This window comes from Gekko japonicus, unplaced genomic scaffold (genome assembly GCF_001447785.1).
Source record: "Gekko japonicus isolate JY-2015 unplaced genomic scaffold, Gekko_japonicus_V1.1 scaffold76, whole genome shotgun sequence".
Classification (NCBI taxonomy): Eukaryota; Metazoa; Chordata; class Lepidosauria; order Squamata; family Gekkonidae; genus Gekko; species Gekko japonicus.
The window spans coordinates 316,385-340,056 of NW_015166420.1; the positions used below are offsets into that span (position 1 = coordinate 316,385).

Below are 23,672 nucleotides of genomic sequence, written 5' to 3' on the forward strand. Positions count from 1 at the left end.
AGTCAGGGTTGTCGGGGGGGGAGGGGCAAGAGTGGGTGGGGGGGGGGGGGGGGAGCGGGGATGGAGGCGGCTTGGCATGGTGCTAAAATTCCATTTCAGCTTCCTGTCAGGAGCTCCGCGGGGATTAGGTCAGTTGGCGGATGCGGCGGCAAAGAATAATTAGCCACTGCAGAATCCAGCCATTAGCGGGGAGGCAGAGAGGGGGAGGCGGCGGGAGAGGCCCCGCCGGCGGCTCTCCGGTTCGTTGAGGAGGGTGGCGTGGCGCAGAGGAGCCCCGACGGGAGTTCTTGATGAGGCCGGGTGGCCCGGCGGAGCTTGGGAGGCAGCCGGGCAGGGATGGTTTTGAACTGATGGATGCCCAGGAAGAAGCAAGAAAGCGCGGGGGGGGGGGACTGTACCCACTGAGCGGTTAGGGGCCATGCTTTCAGCCCCCCCAGCCGGTGGAAGAGAGAAGAGAAGAGACTGGATTTATACCCCGCCCTTCACAACCCGAAGGAGTCTCACAGTGGTTTGCAAACTCCTTTCCCTTCCCCTCCCCACAACAGACCCCCTGTGAGGGAGGTGAGGCTGGGAGAGCTCTCCAGAGAACTGCCCTTGAGAGAGCAGCTCTGAGAGAACTTGTGACTGACCCAAGGTCACACCCGCAGCTGCCGGTGGAGGCATGGGGAATCAAACCCAGTTCTCCCACATTAGAGTCTGCGCTCCTAACCAGTACATCAAACTGGCAGTCCAGGAAAAACCACTCCCTACCTGAGACCTTTGAGAGGCTGTTGCCAGGAAGAGGGCATGGTACCAGGGTCAACAGTGCCAAGATCAGTGAACCAATACAAATAGATGGTGCTGGGTTAGGCGGCCGTCGGTCTGGCTTAGTGTATGGAGGGGTGCGGGCTTTGGGTGCGGAGGTGCAGAAAAAGAGCAAAAGGCGCTTGGAATGTCAGCAATTTTTTTAAAAAAAACATAATAATGGTAGGTTTCTCAGGAGACCAAAAGGCAACTAAAAAACATTCCCGTGGGGTGGGGATTTCAGCACATCACATAATTCTCTGCCCCTCTTAGCAATGAGGAAATTCCCGACGAAGTAATAAAGCATTCCGCTCCTGCTGTGTTTCAAACATCCCAGGTGGGGTGGGGACACACACACACATCCTCAGCTACAGCGGCCATCGACGTGGAACCTCCATGTGCAGAGACAGTACCAAATGCTGGAGCCAGAAAACAGTGTGTGGAGCACTTCCTTACGGGCTTCTCCAAAGGCCTCTGACGTGCCCTGCTGGAAACAGAAGACTGGGGCGGGCAGACTTTTTTGCTCTTAACACGTTTTTCCAATAGCAATGTAGGAGTAAACCAGACCTGATAGCATTTAGAGACACCGGGGAGCCTGGATCAAGTTTGCCATTTAATGCCCTTTACTGACTCTGGAAGAGCACAGAGCCAGAGATTTAAAATGTTTCTTCTGAGATCCATTTAATATGCTTACCACCAAAGACCAGGGTTGGGAGTCCAGTTCCCCGCTGAGTATCTAAAAACGGCGTGGATGGGCCCTGGCCTGGATAGTCGAGGCAAGCCCGATCTCATCACATCTCGGAAGCTAAGCAGGGTCGACCCTGGTGAGTACTTGGATGGGTGACCTCCTTGGAATACCAGCAGCTGGGAGGTGGGGGCAGGCTTTATTCAGCCACCTCTCTGAATATCCTCCAGGCCTCCAGTAGGAGTTAGTCACCAGAGGTTGCCATGAAGAAGAAGAAGAGATTGGATTTATACCCCGCCCTTCACTACCTGAAGGAGTCTCAGAGCGGCTTACAATCTCCTTTCCCTTTCCCTTCCCTTCCCCTCCCCACAACAGACACCCTGTGAGGTAGGTGGGGCTGAGAGAGCTCCTTCCAGATCTGCCCTTGAGAGAACAGCTCTGAGAGAACTTGTGACTGACCCAAGGTCACACCAGCAGCTGCATGTGAAGGTGTGGGGAATCAAACCCGGTTCTCCCAGATTAGAGTCTGCGCTCTTAACCGCCACACCAAACTGCTACACCAAAATCACTTCCAGGTGCACCCACATTCATCAGAGGTTGCCATGACTTCCAGGTGCACATACACTCTCACAAACACATATGCAAATATGAAAAATACAACAACAAAAAACTAACAGTGGGGCTGGGGCGTGAGGAGGGAAATAGGGGTGCTTAACCTGTGATTCCCCTCCCCACTTCCCCCATTTTCACCAGAATTTTAACTGGGAATCCTGGCAGGCGGAACAGCATATGGGGCAGGGAGTAGGGAGTGAAACAGAAGATGCAGGAAGGGGTTTAAGTCCCTCCCCTCTGCACTGCTCCCTCCTCCCACACATACCCGCTGTTCCTCCTGTCGAGCAGCTGAATGCTTGCCTCAGCCTCTTATACTGTCTCCTTTCGACAGCAACAAGGAAGGAAACACAGTCAAAAAGAGGCGGCACGGGTGTGTAGCAGTTAGACTCCAAAGTTCAAACTCCCTCTTGGCTGTGAAGCTCAGTGAGCGACTTTAGACCAGACACCAACTCTCAGCATTTCCTACCGCACAGGGTTGCTGTGAAGATGCAGGAGGGCACCTTCAGAGAGCCAGTTTGGTGTAGTGGTTAGGAGCGCGGACTCTGATCTGGGAGAACTAGGTTTGATTCCCCACTCTTCCACATGCAGCCAGCTGGGTGACCTTGGGTCAATTACAAATTCTTTCAGAGCTGTTCTCTCAAGAGCAGTTCTGGAAAGAGCTCTCTCAGCCCCACCTACCTCACAGGTAGTGTTCCCTCTAAGATGAGTTAGTGTGAGCTAGCTCACAGTTTTTTAGCCTCTGGCTCACACATTTTTGTCTGAGCTCAGGGAGGATGAGGCTCCAGAGCAAACTAATTGATGCAGTAGCCAAACGGCTTGCTCACCACTTTAATGCCAGCAGCTCACAAAGTAGAATTTTTGCTCACAAGACTCCACAGCTTAGAGGGAACATTGCTCACAGGGTGTCTGTTGTGGGGAGGGGAAGGGAAAGGAGATTGTAAGACACTCTGAGACTCCTTTGGGTAGTGAATGGCGGGGTATAAATCCAATCTCCTCCTCCTTCAGAGGACCTTAGAAGGATAATATTCAATTCCCCTTCACCAATCCCTGCAGCAGAATTTGTCCCTGTTGGTTTCAGTCCCGCCCCCCTGCTCGAAAGTGCCCTGTTCCCTGATTCGGGCGACCCGTTTGCACGCCTTTGACACAGGGCAGATGAGATGGGGTTAAAAACGCAAAGCACCACTTTAACAGTGTAATGTGTAACCTCGTAATGACTTAAAGTATTGATTATTTGAAGGCCATTAGCGCTTATTGTTAAAGAAAAATCGATACTTTTAAAGCCTCGTGAAGCATTTGTCTCCTTCTTAAAGGACATATCAAATTTAGCAACACGCCGTTAAACCCCCCGTAATACCCCGGCACGCAAGCTGTGGGGCGCGTGCACACCCACGCAGATGTACACAAGAGCGGCAAGCGACGACTGTTTCCGCGGCATTAATTTGTTAATCGCCCTTGGGCACATATGCAGAATCAGACCTGTTTGCTGCGGATTAATTAACGCAGCTTAATCATCACCCCTTTGGTTTTACGATCATGAAATGTGCCGCCAGAGGAGAACCCTCACTCCGTGCCCCCCCCAATCTTGTAATTCAGCTCTGCATTGTGTTCTTGCTCTGACTCTGTACGCGTGTGGCTAATATCCATTCCATGCTTTTTATTTTTTTTAAATACAATTTATTCTGCAGTGCATTCTGCTTTGCATAATCTGGTTTTGTAATCATACGGAAGGGCATGCCTCTGGGCCTCCGTTCCTCACCACTGCAAAACCTCTGGCTTTGGAGGTCTCAGCAGACTCGGCCTTTGCACTTCCAGATTCAGGGTGGACAAAAAGAAATACTTCTTTGCATGACGAGCGAGTTAAAATGTGGAATCTGCTGCCAGAAGATGTAGTGATGGCTACAAGCACAGACGGCTTTAAAAGGGGATTTGATTGATTCATGGAGGAGAGGTCTACCAGTGGCTACTGGCCATGGCGACTGAGCGGAACCCCCACGTTCAGAGGTGCTAATTCTCTGAATCCCAGAGCCAGGAGGCAACATGAGGGGAAGGCCTCGACCTCTATGCCCTGTTGGTCGTCCAGAGGAATTGGTTGGCCACTGTGTGAGATGGGATGCTGGACTAGGTGGACCCTCATTGGTCTGATCCAGCAGGACTCTTATGTTCTTCTCAGGGGAAGGTCTCAGGCTCTATGTCTTGGTGTTGGCTGTCCAGAGGAACTAGTTGGCCACTGTGTGAGACAGAAGGCTGGACTAGATCTGATCCAGCAGGGCTCTTCTGATGTTCTTATGAAGGCCTCGGCCTCTCTATCCTGTTGTTGGCTGTCCAGAGGAACTGGTTGACCACTGTGTGAGACAGGGTGCTGGACTAGATGGACCACTGGCTGATCCAGCAGGGCTCTTCTGATGTTCTTATGAAGGCCTCGGCCTCTATGCCCTGTTGTTGGCTGTCCAGAGGAACTGGTTGACCACTGTGTGAGACAGGATACTGGATTTACATGGACCATTGGTCTGCTCCAGGAGGGCTCTTCTTATGTCAACTGGGAATCTTACGTTATTTTCAACCATATCTGGGCAGTGGTAAAAGTTAAAAGCTTGCTTTTTTGTTTTAAAATAAAGGCTGAGATTGCCAGGAAGCTATTTCCAGTACCAGCTACCACAGCACAGCAGATACACGGCCCTGCAGCTCTCCCTTTTGATGCCCGCCTGTCTTCTGATCCATCTGCCTTGCCGAATCGGCCACAGCCCTGCTTGTTCCCAGTCCAGCTTTTCCATTTGTGCCTTTTTAACTTCTCTAAACCCCGACCGCCGCATAACCTTCTCTAGCTCCATGGCGACAGCTTCCTCCTCTCTCCCCCCCCCTCCAGAACATCTTATCTCTAGCAATCCCATCAGGCCCCAGAGCCAGGGTGGATCAATGCACCCTCAAAGGAAGAGAGTACAGTCAGTGCAGCACACGGTGTTTGGAGCCAAAAAGTTCATGCGGGAGAAGAATGGAGGTTTCGCTTCCTAGGCCAATGTCAGTACGGCTCCAACTTTCTCCCCATTGGGGAGATCTTGGAAGCTAAGCTGGGCTGGCACTGGCTAGTATTTGGATGGGTGACCACCGAGGAAATCCATAGTCATGACGCAGAGGCAGGCAATGGCAAAACACCTCTGAATGTGTCTGGCCTTGAAAACCCTAGGGCAGGGGCGGCCAAACTGTGCGGCTCCCAGCAGGGCGGCCGGGGAAGCTAAATTTCATTAGCAGGCAGATATCATTGGACAAATAAATATCATTATCAATATCTGCTTTTAGTGCTTTTGTTGTTATTTTTGGCAGTCCTATTTAATGTTAATCAAAAGCAAATGTGCATATTTCCCAGTAAAAATGTGTAATATTTATTAATGTCTTAATAATGTCTTAATAATGTATTAATGTCTTGCGGCTCTTACGTTAAACACGTTTGGCCACCCCTGCCCTATGGGGTTGCCTTAAGTCAGTTGCAAAATACCCAAAAGCATGTTCTCTGCTTAATACCCAGGTATTTGGTAGGTCCAGGAAATGGTGTGTTTCTTTGCACCGGTACGCTTGGTTTTTTTCTTCCCTTTTTCCCTTGGTTGCAGCAGTTGCTCTAGAATCAGCGTGTTCTGCCACATGATGTCTACGTGTTGCAGAGGATACTGGGATATGTTCTAGGCTGCACATTTGGTCAATGTCGGTTACCGTCCAAACCTGATGGGCATCTCCCTTGCTTCCTGTGAGCTGAAGTCCTCCATGGGTACACCCCACAGGCTAGGGCTGCCAAGTGGGGGCGGGGGGCGGATAAACCCCCGCTTTGGAGGCCCGATTTCCGCCACAGCGGAATCGGGCCCCGGGGGGAACTCCGCCCCCCGAAGTGCAGCGTGGTTGCGTCACCAGAGGCGACGCAACCACGTTGCTCACGTTGGGGGCGTGGCCCCGATCGTCAGGAAAAAGCCCTCCGACGATCGGGGCCACGCCCCCAACGTGAGCGACGTAGCGTGTCACTTCCTGTGATGTGCTGGCAGCGTGCGCATAGCTGGAGAGCTCCCGGAGCCCAGCGAGGCTCCCCCGCCGCCAAGATAAGTAGACTTGGCAACCCTACCACAGGCAGAGAATGGCAGTGTCCAGGGAAAGTTTACCAACTTTCATTGATCTATTGATTACCCAATTGGAGAAACCCAAACCTAACTAATTATTCATTTTAACACCTTCCTCTGGTGGCAAGTAACGTGCATGGTCTGCTATTGGTCTCTCTCTAAATAGCTAGGATATCAGCATGCATAAACAAACATGTAAATTCTTCCATGACTTCAGGGAGAGAACTAGTTTTGGACTAAATTATGGACGCCATATGGAGACTATTAAATTAGGATTAACTGATTGTTGATTTTAATATGTAATTTTATATTGTTTTTAACCTGTTGTAAATCGCCTTGGAGTGCAAGGAGATCAAATCAGTCAATCCTAAAAGAAATCAACCCTGACTGTTCCTTGGAAGGCCAGATACTGAAGCTGAAGCTCAAATACTTTGGCCACTACCAAATGAGAAGGGAGCACTCACTGGAGAAGACCCTGATGCTGGGAAAGATTGAAGGCAAAAGAAGGGGACGGCAAAGGATGAGATGGTCAGACAGTGTTATCGAGGCAGCGAACGTGGGGTTGAGCACACTCTGGGGGATGGCGGAAGACAGGAGGGCTTGGCGTGATGTGGTCCATGGGGTTGCGAAGAGTCGGACTCGACTGTGCGACTGAACAACAGCAACAACAAAAAATCACCCAGAGCCTTGTGTACTCAGGGATTGGGCGATCCAGAAATTTTAACAACAACAACAACAATAATAATAATAATAAAAAAGAACTTCAACAGACACCCCCCCCCAAGCTTCTGAGGATCCTTGGCAGATCTCTGGAACACCATTTGAAACCTAGGGCTCTAGGCTGTATGGCACGGTGCTGAAATGGTACCCTGCCTGTCCAGAGACAATATGAGGCAATGGGGAAGGATGGAAGAAGAAGTTGTCCATTTGACAAACGATAAGGGGAGGGGGGGGTTAATACCTGCAGAGCTGAGATTTGGGGGGATGCAGTGCAGGATATTAAGCTGAGGGAAAGGGAGGTGCCAGGCAGTGCCAGGCAGAAGATTAGGAGAAAGAAGGGAGGGCCATAGCCAATGCTCCCTCTAAGCTGTGGAGTCTTGTGAGCAAAAATTCTCCTTTGTGAGTTACTGGCATTAAAGTTGTGAGTGAGCGATTTGGATGCTGCATAAATTAGTATGCTCTGTGTTGGGTATTACAAGTTGAAAACGCTCAGTATATCTGGGGTTAAATGTTTGTTTATGTTACTCACAGGAAGTCACATGTTTCTCTTGTAACCAATGTTCTTTAGCTGTAGAAAGCGCGGGGAATTTTCTCCCTGATCTAGGAATTTGATTGGGACTAAAGTGTCAAGGTGTACTAGCATTTTATGGCTTCTCTTCCCGTCTTTGTTTGGTGTTCTGAAGAAGAAGAAGAGCAGCCATACTCTCTCTCTTCTAGTTTTGTCTTTGTAGAGTAAGGATGTAGCCGATTTTGCTCTGTTGTTATTTTCATCCCAGTTACCCTTCCCATGCTAGAATTTAGTAAAAACTTTATATTTTAATCACACATGGACTCTTAGTCTGAATTATTTTACTTTGGCTCTGCTGGACCCTCTTATCTCTGCTAAATACATTTTTTTTTCAATATCTCACTATCACCCAACACTCTGGAGCCACCCTTCCTAAGCTCAGACGAAAGTGTGAGAGCCGAAGGCTAAAAAACTGTGAGCGAGCTCACACTAACTCAGCTTAGAGGGAATACTGGCCCATAGCGTGCCTCCACTGGACGTGGTGATGCCACCATGCCACTGCTATCTCCCAATCAAGTGCAGTGCAGTGCAGTGCAGTGGTTAAGAGAGTCAGAGTGGTATCTGGGAGACCCAAGTTCAGATCCCCACTTGTGCCATGGAAGCCTGCTGGATGGCCTTGGGCCAGTCAGCCTAACCTACCTCACAGGGTTGTTGTGAGGATAAGACGGAGGAGAGGAGAATGATGTTAAGTCGCTTTGGGTCCCCGTCGGGAAGAAAGGTGGGGTACAAATGAATTAAATAAATAAGTCACTTTCCTCCCTCTCCCCCCTCGCTGTGTTTGGGGGGGGCGGGCGTTGTCGTTGATGCTTGGACAGAAAACGGTTAACCGCCACTTGATTTCCTAAATTGCTTCCTCTAAGCCGAGCCGCACGTCTGGCAGGCTCGTCTCCCCATGATTACAGCTAATTACGATCGAGCGGGACCCCTCCCGGCCCCCGTCATGCCGCTTTAATTGTCCGTTATTCATCCGCCAGGCTGTCCGGCGTGGCAGAGCACTTGGCAGGCCGGCGACCGAGGCCTCGGCTAATTGTGAGGCCTGGGGGATTAGGGCAGGTGATTACACACTTCATGGTGTAATTACATAAGCATCGCTTGGCTGCTACCCCGGCGCTGAGCCCCCGAAGGTCATGCGCTGCGTTACCTGAGATTAATTGGCGCTGCCACTGAAGTGCGAGGCGCTGGCGGAGCGGTTATACGATTAGCATTAACATTTCAACAGCGACGGATCGATCCGTGGCTCTCCTCCAGACACCGGGAGCCGTGCAATTAGTTTAGAGGAGAGCTCCAGAAGGAAGGAGGGAGGAAAAGGCCGAAAGCTGGGCCAGAGCGGTGCTGGCGGGGGAGAGCAGGGGGCTGCGGAGATGGCCAGAAAGGGAACCGGGCGGGGGAGAAGCAGGCGGAAAGTTGGGGAGAGAGGGACCGATGGGGAAGAGAGCTGCTCTTCTGAGGGGGGGATTTAAAACAGTTACATTTCCCCCCTCTCTTTCCAAACTGTAGCAGCATTCGTATTGCCTCATTAGAATGAAAATTCTGCCCTTCCAGTTTTGCATAACCCCATTTCCCCCCCTGTCGGTGTGATTGGTGCGGACTGGCTGGGTTTTTTAAATTATTATTTATCGTAAAATGGCCCAGCGAGAGGCAAAATTTTCAGTCCGTCCTCCATGCCCAAGAAGGCGTCCTTCCCTATAAGTGCTTAATATTCATAGTGCCTGAGGCCAGATTCACTCAGCTGAGGTAATCGGTGGCCAGTCTTTTATTCAGTGGGGGGGGGGGAAGGGAGCTGTCCAACTGTCACCACAACAGTGCCTCTCGCCCACACCGCCCCGAAACTTTTCAAAATGGTCGAAGCTACAGTAGAGCAAGGACCAGTCAGGGCATGTGATGGGAATGTCGGGTTTCTCCAAGTTGCCTGAGGAATCCGCCGTTAATGGGACCATCCTTTTTTTCAGAATGTTCTGGAAACAGCAAGCCAGCAAGCATGAAACATATTTCCTCTCCCAGGAGGCGAGCACGGATCCCGAACCACACCCCATTCCCCCTTGGCTCATTACAGGCAACTAATGCAGGCTCTCTCTTCAGCCATTAGTAATTCACTGACCAACATTTCCCCAGACCAAGTTAGCCCTCAGAAAAGAGCTTTTGGTAGGAAGGAGACCGGAGAAACTGGGGAGTTTGGCCTGCAGTTAAATCTCTTTCCTGAAGTACTAAAAATCCGTTTAGCTCCACACTGGCTTATTTGCGAAGGGTGTTTGTAAGGATGAGCGGATGTGCCCTATTTCGTCTCTTCTTATATTACCTTATATTTTTACCTTATATTTTTGTGGATGGCTTTTGTTCTCTTCACTGCTATACAGATTTGTTTATGTTGTATATGTATGGTTTTTATATGATATTTGTATGTTAAATGTACGTTATTTCTAGTAGTAATGCTGGAAAGGTCTGGCCTGGATGTCTCAGGCTAGCCTGATCTCCTCAGATCTCAGAAGCTAAGCAGGGCCGGCACTGGTTAGTCCTTGGAGGGGAGACCTCCAAGGAAGTCCAGGGTCGCTACGCAGAGGCAGGCCATGGCAAACCACCTCCAAATGTCTCTTGTCCTGAAAACCCTACGGGGTCGCCAAAAGTTGGGTGTGACTTGAGAGCACTGTCCAGCACCGACGTCGCAAAATGCGTATGTTTTATGAGGAAAATTCAGTGCGGGCAGACAGAAATGCAGGTCCAGTCTGAGTTGAAATTTCAGGAGTGAGAAATGAAAAATCATTTATAGGTGTGCTTCACCCTTTGGGACACAATACAAGAGGGTCTGACTTGCACAAGGGCAACCCTAACCTAACCCCCAGTGCTCCCTCTAAGTTGTGGAGTCTTGTGAGCAAAAATTCTACTTTGTGAGCGACTGGCGTTAAAGTTGTGAGCGAGCGATTTGGCTGCTGCATAAATTAGTTTGCTCTGGAGCCATCCTTCCTGAGCTCAGACAAAAATGTGTGAGCCAGAGGCTAAAAAACCGTGAGCTAGCTCACACTAACTCAGTTGAGGGGGGACACTTCTCCCCAGAGAGCAGTTTGAAGGCGCAGAATGACAAAAAGTGGGTCTCGCTGGCTCGGAGACTGCCGAGAAACCACACGTTTGCTGCTCTGAGCTCTTCAAAGGAAAAGTAGGTTAGAAGTTTAACAAATAAAATGAACAAATGGCAGTGAGAGAAATTAACATTGGGTGTGGACTGATGGGAATCAAGAGTGGGGTTGGCCCAAGTAGAGTCAAAAGAACATAGAAGCATAGAGTTGGAAGGGGCCTCCAGGGTCATCTAACCCAACCCCCGGCACAGTGCAGGAAATTCACAAACACCTCCCCACTACACACCCAGTGACCCAGAAGAGGGCAAAAAACCTACAGGATTAAGAACTTTAAGAGCTTCCTGACAGAGCAATTCCTCAGTGGAACAGGTTTCCTCGGGAAGTGGTGGGCTCTCCTTTGAAGGTTTTTAAGCAGAGGCTAGACGGCCATCTGACAGCAATGTAGTTTCTGTGAACTTAGGCAGATCGCAAGAAGGGAGGGCAGGAAGGGTTGCATCAGTGCTTAGTTCTCATGGCCCTTTCTTACACGCCCAGGGAAATGCTGAACGCCACTTGGGCCTTGGAAGCAATTTTTCTTCAGGTCAGTTTGCCCCGTGATCCTGGAGGTTTCTTGTCATCTTCTGGGCATGGAACAGCAGTCATAGGAGTGTATGGGGGGGGGGAAGGTATTTGTGAATTCCCTGCATTGTGCTGGGGGTTGGACTAGATGACCCTGGAGGTCCCTTCCAACTCTGTGACTCTACCTTGTTTTACAGAACTCTGCCAGTCTTCCTAGGAGAAATGTTTAATGTCCTCTATGTTTTTCCCCCCCTTCTAGGGAGATGTCCCACCCACCACCTCTTCTGTCACCTCAGAATGCTCCCCATATTGCATTAGGCCCTCATTTGAGACCCCCTTTCTTAGGGGTGCCATCGGCTTTGTGCCAAACACCAGGTAAGTGTAAGGCCTGGTGTTCCCAGGTGCGTGGGGGGGGTAGTCCTCCCAGTCCAATGAGGCTTATTGTCAGATCTTAGCGGGGGATTATACCCTCTATTGCATAGGGGATTGGGTTTTTCTACCCAAATGTCTTGCCCCAGCCATGTTGACTTGCATCCTGCACCCCTTCCAGAGAGCATGCAAAGGAGCCCTAGTGACGAAGCCACAAATGATCATAGCTGAGTGGTAAGAAGGACACATGCAAAAAGTCCTAGGTTCCATACCTGACACTCCTGTTTAAAGCATCTCCAGTAACTTGGTTCAGTGTATACATTAATGTGTGATTCCACCTTCTTTTCCCTTCATTTGCAGGTTACGGGTTTCTACAGCCAGCCCAAGCTGAGATGTTTGCGCGGCAGCAGGAGATGTTGCGGAAACAGAACCTGGCCAGGTCAGAAGCGCGGTTTTGCGACAGAACATTGCTGTGTAGCCGGGCAAATTGGCATGCGCTCCCCCATGCATTTATAGGCCCATCTCTCTCCTCCCACGACTCATGCTGTCCAGAGATTTGGCCCTGACACATCTCCAGCACAATTGTGTGTCCGTGAAGAGAGAGAGAGCGATTAGCTAGCATGCTTCATTGAGCCATAGAGATTAAGGCCACGCCAGAGGTACTATCACTCACGTCCAGCGGCTGTCTTCCACCCAGTTTCCTCCAAAGCCAAACAAAAAGGCTCATCTTCACCTGCTTCTATTTAGGTGTTTATTTAATTTGGGTGTTTCTGTGCCACCTCTTCAGAATCCTACTCCGGGTAGCTTACAATCGAACACAATATAAGAGTATAAAACCCACGCCATTAAAAACGAACCATTGGACCCAAACAGCATAAAAACGATCCATAAAACAGAAGCAGACCCCTAAGAAACCGATAAGATAAAATCCCTATTTAAAAACCTGGGTTAAAAGATGTGTTTTGGCCTGGTGCCGAAAAGAAAGTGAAGTTGGCACCAGGTGAGCCTCAAGGGGGGAAGGTGGTCCGAAGGCAAGGGGCCACCAAAGAGAATGCCCTGTCTCCTGTTGCGACCTGCCTCACCTCTGAAGGCGGGGCCACAGAGAAAGGGGCTTGAGACACTCATCTTAACTGGTGGGCTGGATAGTGTATGGGGGGAGACGGCCCTTCATGTACCCTGGCCCCAAACAATTCAGGGCCTTAAAAGAACCAGCATTTCAAAAGGTGCCCAAAAGCAGATGGTTAACTAGTATTTCTAGTACTTCTGCTGAGAGCCAGTTTGGTGTAGTGGTTAAGAGCGGCGGACGCTAAACTGGAGAACCAGGTTCGATTTCCCACTCCTCCGCATGAAGCCAGCTGGGTAACCTTGGGCCAGTCACAGTTCTTTCGATCTCTCTCAACCCCTAAAAAACAAGTCTCGCCCACCACCTGCATAACGCTAAGAGCTAGAACTTGTGATTGCCAGACAATCTTTGGCTGTCCTGGCTATTCTGTGCACAATGCCATACGATAATTATTCATCATTAGTTCTTCCTCTGTGGTGGAACAGCTGGATTGGAGTCAAGTAGCACCTTAGAGACCTTCATCCAAGAGGTTCGACTCTCCAGAGTTTATACGCTGAAACTCTGGTCAATCTATAAGGTACTACCAGCCTCGAATTGTGCTCCTCTGACATGGGTAGCCTCTGAGACTGATGGAAGGAGCCAAAGGAAGGGCTTATGGGAGAGAGGGGGGGTGGCATCCAGGACATCCCTGCTGCTTGTGGAGATGAAACTCTGCTTCTCCATAAGATGAAACTTCAAAGCAGAGCTTCTTGGGTACATCGTAGAACAGGGGTGTCGAACCCATTTGTCATGAGGGCCGGATCTGACATATATGAGACCTTGTTGGGCCGGGCCATGCGTGTCATAAAAGGTAATGCCAGATAGGACACAGAAAAACACAATTAAAGATTTTTTTAAAACTTTAAATAACACATTTCCAGTGAGTTCGACATCCCTGCACTAAATGCTTCAGGTCCTGTTGTTAATAGAAAGTATGGGCCTTAAACCTAGACTGCAGCTGATGAGGTGGTCAGTCAGTACCTCAATGAATGTGTCATTTCAGATGGGGCTCAACATAACTGAATTCTCCTCCATATGACCCATTTCCCTGCATATAAAAGTGAGTGTGTTAGGGATCAAGCAATGTTAAACCTCCTCTTTCCTGTATCTAGGTTGTTTGTTTTTTACTGTGAGGTGAGAAGTAGTCAGCCAGCCGCCTACTGATGCCAACACACTTTTCCATCTGCATCTTGTGGGAAAACTTGACTAATATGACTGCTATCTCCCATCTACATGAAGCTGCCGGATAGTGCATCAGACCCTTGGTCCATCAATGCCAGTACTGTCTACTCAGACTGGCAGTGGCTCTCCAGGATCTCAAGTATTTATTTATTTATTTATTTGATTTATATCCCGCCCTCCCAAAGGCTCAGGGCGGCTCACATGCGGCAAAGCCGAGGTATAAATTACAATAAAACATATAATAGAATACAATATTTAAAACAACAGTAAAAATCATCCTATAAGACGGTGCTGAACCTATATAATCTTCCAAGATGGGAACAGCCACCCAACTTTGGCGGCCAGCTATCTCAGTAGCGTGGTCTCCCACTACACTGTTCTGCCAGGCCATTCCTGCCCCCCCTTAGTAGGGCAGCTTGCAGTTTAGAAATTTATAAAAACCTGACATTCCTTTAGTCTGCAACCAGTGTCTAAAATACACGGAGGATGTATTGTTTATTTTAGGTGAAGAGTGTGTGTGCCCCACAAGAAAAAAAATTCCATAATGGGGGCCCCACAAGAAAAAAATTCACCCCACAAACCAAAAAAATCCCGACTATATCCCTGCTTTCCCAGCCAGGATTTGCCCAAGGCCACGCAGTTACGTATGTGGCAGAGGTGGGACTTGACCCCAGTTCAGTCTTTAACCCTCTCTCTGTTGCGCCTGTTTAGGCTGGAGATGTCGGCCGAGATCATCCGCCAGAAGGAACTGGAGAACCTGCATCGACAGAGGCTACTGGCCAGCGACCCAATGACCTTGCATGCGGGTCTGCCGCCAGATCACCCGGCTCTGCGCAATGTCCACGACATCCCCGAGGGGCATCCGCTCCGGGACGAGCTCTCACGGAGGAACGCCATGCTGGTGCTCCGGCACAACAACACTCCGCTGCTGTCGCTGAACCATCACGGGGTCCCCAGCGCCTCCACCACCCCGCCCAAGGAGCAAGGTGGTGGTGGCGGCAGTAGCAGCAGCAGCAGCAGCAGAAGGGCGAACCGGAAATCGGGGCACCACCGGGCCGAGGCCTCAGGCCAGAACGAATCCAAAGAGCTGTCCGAAAGCCGGCCCCCTGACGGCAACGATGAGGAGATGAAGGACTCAGAGAGCGACGCCGAGGCAAACGAGGAGAAGCTGGAGAGTGTGAAGGCCGAGAGCAGTGCTTCGGCTGGCGAGCTCAAGGAGTGCAAAGAGACAGTGAAAGCCTGCGATGGCGCCAAAGAACTTAGCGAATTGGCTGCCAGCCAGAATGCTCCTTGCAGCTCCTCCAGCGCCGACTCGCCCAGCCATCTCCTTGGCCCGGTCATCAACAAAACCGAAGCCAAATACCTCCCTCCGGCCTCTCTCCCTCCACCTCAGCCTTTGCCATTTGGGTTCCCGTACACCATGAGCCCCTGTTTCCATGCAGGTAGGTGTGTGAATCCTGTTAACTCAGAACATGCTTGGAATGCACATGATTTATATATGTGTGTATGTGTGTGTATGATTTTATTTATTTAAAACATTTCTATAAGCCAGTCCTCCTGGAGCTAAGTTGGACAGAGCCTGGGTAGACCTCCTGGAAAGTCCACGGATGCCATCCTAAGCTCCACTGTGGAAGAAAGGCAGGATGCCAGTTTGGTGTAGTGGTTAGGATAGATCTCTCAACTGCAAGCTGTCCACCACTTCAGAAGTTCATCACTTCTGCCAGCTTAAGCAACACTTCTGATAACAAGCTGGCAGGTAGGGGTGATGACTTCTGTAGTCAAGAAAGCCAACACGTAGGCAGAAAAGCTCTCTTCAAGGAGACCAGTTTCTTGACACAGAGATAGAAGGGATCCTAGAGGTTACCTACTCCAACCCCCGTTGCTCATTTCGGGAATTATTTATTTATTTATTAGATTTTTATTCCACCCTCCCCAAATGGGCTCAGGGCAGATCACAGCAAACAGAGCCATATACTCATTACAATAAAATTACATTACACTGAAATCATGAAAACTGTAAAATTCAGAGGTAGCAGCAATTTACATAAAAGAAGTACTGTTAGGGCTATATAGATAAAGTCAGAACTTCCAGTAGATTGGTCAGCTACGGCACCCCGCTCTGCTTAAAGGAGCGCACGCCTTTAAAAATGTTTTTTAAATGACTGGGGAAAAAAAACGGAGAAATTCTTTTGGGGCTGTGCCTTTAAGAAAGGGGGCGGAGACCCCAAGAGCCCCACCGCAGCTACGGGCCTGGCCATCATGGCCAATCCACTCATGTTCTCTGCACAGCAGCAAAGTGCGTGACGTGGCATAATTGTGCTCCCCCCCAACAAACCGAGGCCAACGAAGCAGGCCAAGGTGGAGAACTCGCAGGATGATGTCCTGTTGCACATTTTGCTGTATCCGGACACACTGCCAAAGGGGGAGGGGAGTTCGAGAGTTCTGCTTCCAGGGTCCTCTGTACCTCTTAAAATCCGTCTTCAGCAGTTTATGTACATCCAGTTCTGGTGGACGTTTGTTGGCTGCGGTGGAATTCCCAGGCCTTCTCGTTCTGCCAAGGCCTCTGTCGAAGCCTGCCTTGTTCTGTCCTTCTCCGGGAAGGCTTCCTTCCAGACAGACATTGATGAATTGGTGGGGCTCTGGAGGAGGCCAGTAAAGATGATGAAGGACTTTCCGGGCTTGACCTCTGAGAGGAAAGGCTGAGAGAATTACGGAGGTGTTTGGGCCGGCTGAAAGATGGATTGGGGTCAGACAGCTGCCGAACAGCATGCTTCGTGGGACTGGGCTGAAGACCGGGCATGGAGGGAGAGTACCAGCGGGCTTGGGTGGGCCCTGCAGAGGTTTAAAAACCCGGCCACCTGTTTCCATCTCCTTAGGGTTGCCAAACTCCAGGTGGAGCCTCAAGATGACAAAAGAGATCATTTTCCCTGGAGAAAATGGCTGCTTTGGAGGGCGGGCTTTATGGCATTATGCCCCACTGGGCTCCCTCCCCTCCCCAAACCCCACCTTCTCCAGGCTCCACCCCCAAAAGCTCCAGGGATTTCCCAACCCAGACTTGGCAACCTCACATCCCCTCCTTTTTCCTAAGCATCTTTCCTTCTGTACAGCGTTGTCCCCACTGCCCAGGTAGGCGAGCAAAGGATCCCTCCCGTGGGTTGCCATGAGATCTGCTTCTCTGGGGCTTCTTTCCACAGTGCTGTGGCAACAGTGTGGAAGTCCAGGGCCATGTAAATGGGCCACCTGGTGGGTGGGTCTGTTACAGCCATTCATTGCCTTCCATTCTGGCTGGGTCAGTTGACTCAGCTGGGCCCAAGCTGGCATGGTTCTGGTCTTCCAAATGTTACCATCGGTGTCATGGGGAGAAGGCGTGGGAAAGCAGGCACCATGTTGCTGCAGTAAGGTTAATGGCTGAAGAATGCCCCCTGATTAACATACTCACTTTACTTAATCTACCTGTCCTGGATGGTCCACCCAATCTCATCAGATCTCGGAAGCTAAGCAGGGCCGGCCCTGGTTAGTACTTGGAGGGGAGACCACCAAGGAAGTCCAGGGATGCTATGCAGAGGCAGCAAATGGCAAACCACTTCTGAACATCGCTTGCCCGGTAAACCCCGCAGGGTCAGTATGTCAGCTTTGACTCGACAGCACATACCACCACCACCTCTCCATTCCTTGCTGCTTTAGGAGAGGCTGTGGCTCAGTGGTAGAGCCTCTACTTGGCATGCAGAAGGTCCCAGGTTCAGTCCCCGGCATCTCCAGCTGAAAGGACCAGGCAGTAGGTGATAGGAAGGACCTCTTCCTGAGACCCTGGAGAGCTGCTGCCAGTCTGCGTGGACAACACTGACCTCGATGGACCAGTGTTCTGAGTCAGCAGAAGGCAGCTTCATGTATGTGCTCAAGTAGCCACCGTTTTATATGAAACAGTGAAGCTTCATATCCCGGAAATAAAGAATTTCCAGCTGAAACTGAAGAAACGAACAGATTGGCATGGGGAAGGGGAGGCAGCGGAGAGAGGGGGAGATAAACAAACAGAATGTAAAGACTGATCGGAGGAAGAACCCGCAGAGGCATTCAGGGTTGAAAAGCACAATCCCAGTTTACCCAGGAATTTGAAATATTTATTCAGCCCCGTGCAGGACTAATAGCTAAAAATAGAACAGTGGCTCCTAGGAATCTGAACCGTATTCCCAGTCCTAGATAAGTTGTCAAGAGTTCACTTGTATGTAAGTCAATGAGTTATTCTTAACACGGGAGACCAGAAAGGGCAGTCTCCGGTGCTAACTTGGTCTCTTTTTGAGTTGTCCCCCTGGAAGCAATTCCCGTCACTCGCGCACACACAGAATTAGAGGTGGTAAAGTATTAAGATCCCCTTGTTCCTCAAAAACAAGCATGTACGCCTGGCTATATACACGATGCAGAACAGGATGGTAGAATGGACTGCTCCACCTTAGACTGCAAGTGGAGGGGTCACAATGCTGAAGGCTGTCTATGTAATAAAAAACCCAGTGAACAGAAAACTAGCTCCTCAGGGAGAGATGTTCTGCCCTTTGCCTGCTGTGCTGGCTTTCTGCTTGCGGAGAGTTCTAAATGCGCTCCCCCCCCCACACCTGCAGTCTGAACTGGTGATCTCCGTTCTTATTCTGCTTCACATGTTCAACTGGGCCTGAAAGTGAAAACCAGCCAGGAAGGACCCTCGAGGGACGCGTCTGGATTTCAGCCAGCATGTCAAGGAAGTCGGATGTCTGAACCCCCTCTCTCTCTCTCACACACACACACGCACAAAATGCTCGTTCTGATGGCAAAACGATCATATCAGAAAAGATCCCAGCCAGTCTTTTCCCTGCCACAGGGGTTCGATGTGCATTTGCTTGTTTGTTTGTTTTAATGTGTGGCCATATTGGATTTTTTTTTTTAATTGCCCACCTTCAACCTGACACATTTCATTTCTTAAAATATTTATCCCCACTTTTTGACTGAAGTAGCACACAAGGTAATCGATAAAAACAGTTAAAACCCACACATTAATTTTTAAAAAAAACGATAAAAATATATTTGTCAGCAGGACGCCAGCATAAATAACCGAAATCAATAGAAATAATCAGCAGAATGAACACACTCCAAAAAAAAAAAGAAAACACTCCATTCCCCAATCAGAACAACAAACTAGATCTGTATCTGGCGGGCTTTCTAACTCTCTAAGCAGATAGGATACAAACAAACATGTGATTTAGAACACAGCATTAACTCAGTAAATACTGAATAGAAGTGTTCTAACTTGTAACTTCCAACAGTTTGGCACCTGGCGGAGATTCTCTGCAGATGACCAGAAGTACATCTCTGCAACGTATTGGTCACACGGGGTTTTGGCTTCTCCATTTCTGTCTAAATCTGGCATGCGTTACGGCAGAGGAGGGAAGGGGGGACTGTTGGTCTGACGAGGCATTTGTGTTTCTAGGAAATGGCTCTTTGTACTTTAGAGGGATTTTTTTTTTAAATACTGAGGGACCTATTGCTAATTTATTTGACAGACTTAAACCCCCACCTTTTCCCCCACGAGTGTCTCTGAGGTAGGGTGCCATCGAAATGGCAGTAAAGTACAAATCAAAACAGACCCCCCCCCCAAGACCCTCTACAAATGAAAAGCATCAGCATCGAAAACAGATGAAACCTGTTTATTTGCCTGCACACGTGTTTTTGATTCGATTGGCAAATAGTTATATATACTTTCAAAATTCTGTTTTAATCTTTTAAATGTTTTAATGCCACAGCGTTTGCAATCTTGGGGACCCCGGATGGGTGGGAAGGTGGCATATAAATGTTTTAGATTAATAATAATAGTAAATAATCGTGTCCCTCCAGAAGCGTGAAAAAAGAATACCGTAGCTTGCACTTGGTGCCTAAAGGAGAGTCAAGCAGGTTCCAGGCAAACATATATTTTTGGGGGAAGGGGAAATCTATATGTGATTTGTGTGTGTGTGTGGAATGTGAGAACGGTTATGGAAGTGGGTTCTCCTCTCCCCTCACCACTGGGTTGCATTAGCACTTGCCGACTTCCAGATGAGCAGGCTGTGTCCATTCACACATTACAAAAGCACGCGTGTCTTCATACGGATATGCATAATTGTGTCCCTCCAGAAGCGTGAAAAAAGAATACCGTAGCTTGCACTTGGTGCCTAAAGGAGAGTTAAGCAGGTTCCAGACAAACATATATTTTGGGGGGAGGGGAAAATCTATATGTGATTTTTTGTGTGTGTGTAATGTGAGAACGGTTATGGAAGTGGGTTCTCCTCTCCCCTCACCACTGGGTTGCATTAGCACTTGCCGACTTCCGGATGAGCAGGCTGTGTCCATACACACATTACAAAAGCACGCGTGTCTTCATACGGATATGCAGGAGCTCTGGGTGGTCTGCCTCGGAGGTTCCCGCTCTTTGCTCGTTTGTTTGCTAGCTAAAACCTTCTGCAGGAAAGGAAAGAAAGGGAGGACAGGAGTTGGAGTGGCAAGAGAGGGGGGTGGGGAGACGGAGGAGGGCAAATGAGCCGCTTGGCTGGGTTGTGGACCCTCCCTCCCCTCGAAAGGAGCCAGTGGGGTCAAGGCGAGCCCAGAGGTGGTACCCCCCCACCCTTCTTTTGGCGCGGAGGAAGGCAGCCTTTTCTCTCTGACAGACAGATGGTCAGCTGTGATGAATGTCCCCAGCCGCCTTGGACAGATGAGGCCGCCAGCGGGAACTTTTCTTTGCTGGGTGTTTAATAGGGCAACGCTTGGCTGTAGGGATGGGCCAGGGGTCCCAGGTGGGCCTGGTGTCCTTGGCTCTGAGCGTTAGGAACATTAACCCAACTGTTCTTTGGAATAATTAAGGTAGATGGTTTGCATTGACTCTCAGCTCCTTGTGGTCTTTTTATTAGAGCCGCTGATGGCTTGAACAATCAGCTCTGCTGCACTTGTGGCTCTGTATGCGAGTTTGCGATTTTGGTGTTTCTGTTTTGCCTTTGGACGTGCCCTGCGGATCCAGCACCTTGGCTGGCCTGTCAGGCAGGAAAGCCACTGCTTTTAGAATGACAGCTGGGGCTGCTATCCATTCGTCGTCATCGTTGCTGTTGTCTTTTGTCAGGAAGGTTTTGGGATAGACCCTTTGGGCTGGTTCAAGATGTGGGTCTTTGTCAGCAAAGGGCCTGTGCGCACAACTGTTGGATGTCGCAGTGGTGGTTAAGAGAGCCAGTTTGGTGTATTGGTTAAGAGTGCAGACTCTGATCTGGGAGAACCTGGTTTTATTCCCCACTCTTCCACATGCAGCTAGTGGCGTGAACTTGGGCCAGTCACAGTTCTCTCAGAGCTGTTCTTTCAAGGGCAGTCCTCGAGAGAGCTCTCTCAGCCCCACCCCCCTCACAGGGTGTCTGTTGTGGGGAGGGGAAGGGAAAGGAGATTGTAAGCCCCTCTGAGACTCCTTCAGCTAGTGAAGGGCAAAGTAGAAATGCGATCTCTCCTCTCTTCTTCTCTTATGCATGTGTGAGCCAGCCCCCCATGTGTGTGGCTGTTCATAGCAGAGTTGCCAGGTCCCCCCTGCTCACCGGTGGGGAGGAGAGGGTGGCCAGATCCAGTTGAGGAAACTCCTGGAGATTTCAGGATGGAACCTGGGGAGGACAGGGACCTCAGTGGGGTTACAGCACCATAGAGTCCACCTTCCAAAGCATCCCTTTTCTCCAAGGGAACTGATCTCTGTAGTCTGGAGCTGAGCTGTAACTCCGGGGGACCCCGGGGACCCGCCTGGCATCCCTAGTTCATAGCTTGCCGTTTTGCTGAGTGGCATGAGCCATAAATAAGGCAGGGAGACTCTGAGGAGAGAACCGGGAGAGATGAGACCTGCCCCTGATCCCAGAGAGAGAGAGAGAGAGAGAGAGAGGCTGGCCTCGTTCCAAGGAAGAGAGGGAGGAGGGCTGCCGCCGCCTCCTCCTCCTCCGGCGCTGTGGAGGCGGAGAGCCGATTCCTATCCCCGGTGACAGAAAATTGACGAGGCCGTCCACTGCCGGGTCGATTCTCCGAGCTGCCTCATGAAAGCCCAGCCGCTGCCAAATGACCTCATCTCATCAGGGTTTTGGCCGCGTCCTTCCTCCTCCCCCCCCCTCCGTCCTTCGGAAAAGGTGAAGGATGGAACCGGCGAGAGGCTAAAATCTTCATATCGATCTGCAGTCTGGAGAGCAATTAACGCCAGCCTGCCAGCCCCCCCCTGCTCCGTGACCCCAGCCCTCCCCAGGGCTGTAGGGTGGTGGTGGGGAGGGAGAAATAACAAGATGGATTAAACCCCTTCCCCGTGGGTCAGCTGCGGGGCTGCCCGGAAGGCCGGGCCTCTTCCTGCCGCTCATTTTGGACTCCCGACCCTAGCAGGGAAGGAGGCCGGAGGGAGACGATGCTGTTTGCACCGTGCACAGAGACTTTCTCCTCTCCTTCCCCAGAAAAGCCTGATTCCTGTGGCGTGTGTGCACCACAAGCCAGGGGTCTCCAGCCTTTCTAAGCCTGTGGGCACCTTTCAAATTGTGACCCAGGATGGTGGGCGCCAGCACAAAATGGCTGCTGCAGGTGGCGGAATCAACCACAGTATGTCAGGCATCGAGGTTCTGCATGGCTTTCATAGTAACTCTCCTGTATTTAAGGCAGAGTCTCTGCTCACCTAGGTTGCCTTTGAACCTGCACAGCCACTCAGAAGCCCTGTTGGGCACAAGCCCCACCTGGCCCTGTATGCTTTCTAAGAACACTGGGTGGGCGCCCGAGGGCACCACTTTGGAGACCCCTGCTGTGAGCTTGTGTGGGTTTGATACTGCTTTGAGCGGCAGGGCTTCCCTCAAAGAATCTGAGGAACTGTGGTGGAACAGGGTTCGCTTTGGGGTTTTCCTCCTCCCCCATAAGAGCTCTGAGGGGTGAGGCATGAAAGCTGAGGGCACATTCTCAGACGACCCTGTCCGGACAGCTCAGGAAAGCAAGCCAAGTTACGTGCGAAATGCAGTATTTCCCCAGAGGTTTATATACAACTTCAGCATCTCTTTCTTTTGGCCTGAGGGTGATGAGGGAGAAAGCCATGAGTTTCTTCTGCAGGTCTTCTCTTTGGCCTCACGGCCCTTTGGAGGTGAACATTAGTTTACTGAAGTCACAGAACTACAGTTTTTTGGGGAAGATCAGGAATGGCTCTGTCATTTTTATCCTCCCCCCTTCTTCCAATAAATCAGAGATGTATGCTGTTTTCTCCCTCTTCTGTCTTGTCCTCACAACAACTTTGTGAAGAAGGTTAGATTGAGAGAGAGAGTAACTGTTGGATGGAGTAATTCAGCAGGCCTGCACATTGGAGGGGGGGGCACGAATGAGATGCATCTCTTTGTCTTAACCTGAGAGCTGCCCTCTGACCCCTCTTTTATTGCTCTGTCCTCTCCCTCTCTCAACATGGCCTGCCATGGAGACACATGTATCTGCAGGTCTCTCCTGTAAATACAATGCCCCCAGCCTCCCACAGACATGATGCTAGGCAAGCTGGCCATTTGTGATATGGAAAGTACTCTGTTAGAATAGGCTTCTTTCTCTCCTTTCAACCGCAACCTGAATGTGAACTAGATCTACTTGAATAAATGTAAGTTTACCCTTTTTGCAATATACTTTTTGGGAGATCCATTTACTGCACTTACCGTAGTATCATGCTTCTATGACTGGGCAAAACTCTGCTATATCAACCAAATCTCCCAATAGTAATTGGCCCAAGATCATAGCCGAGTGGAGATTTGAATCTGGGTCTTTCCAGTGCTGGGCCAGCTCTCATAGCCAGCACACCCGACTCTCGTTATTAAATTACTAGTAAGTCTGAACTGTACATACGCCTCGATGATAACCGCCATCTTGACTTCTCTGGATTAACATTTTAGTGCAGAGCTTTGAAAACTTGAAATGC

At 50.1% G+C, this 23,672-nt stretch overlaps 1 protein-coding gene across 3 annotated transcripts in view; it reads left to right on the plus strand.

Annotated features, from left to right (window-relative positions):
* The window catches only part of SAMD11 (sterile alpha motif domain containing 11), a 207,049-nt gene that overhangs the window by 168,751 nt on the left and 14,626 nt on the right, over positions 1–23,672 (plus strand). For all 3 annotated transcript variants that reach the window (XM_015411667.1, XM_015411668.1, XM_015411666.1), the window contains 3 exons: positions 11,351–11,466; positions 11,821–11,899; positions 14,456–15,186. In XM_015411667.1, the coding sequence (XP_015267153.1) occupies positions 11,351–11,466; positions 11,821–11,899; positions 14,456–15,186 (926 nt within the window). The remainder of the gene's footprint in view (positions 1–11,350; positions 11,467–11,820; positions 11,900–14,455; positions 15,187–23,672) is intronic.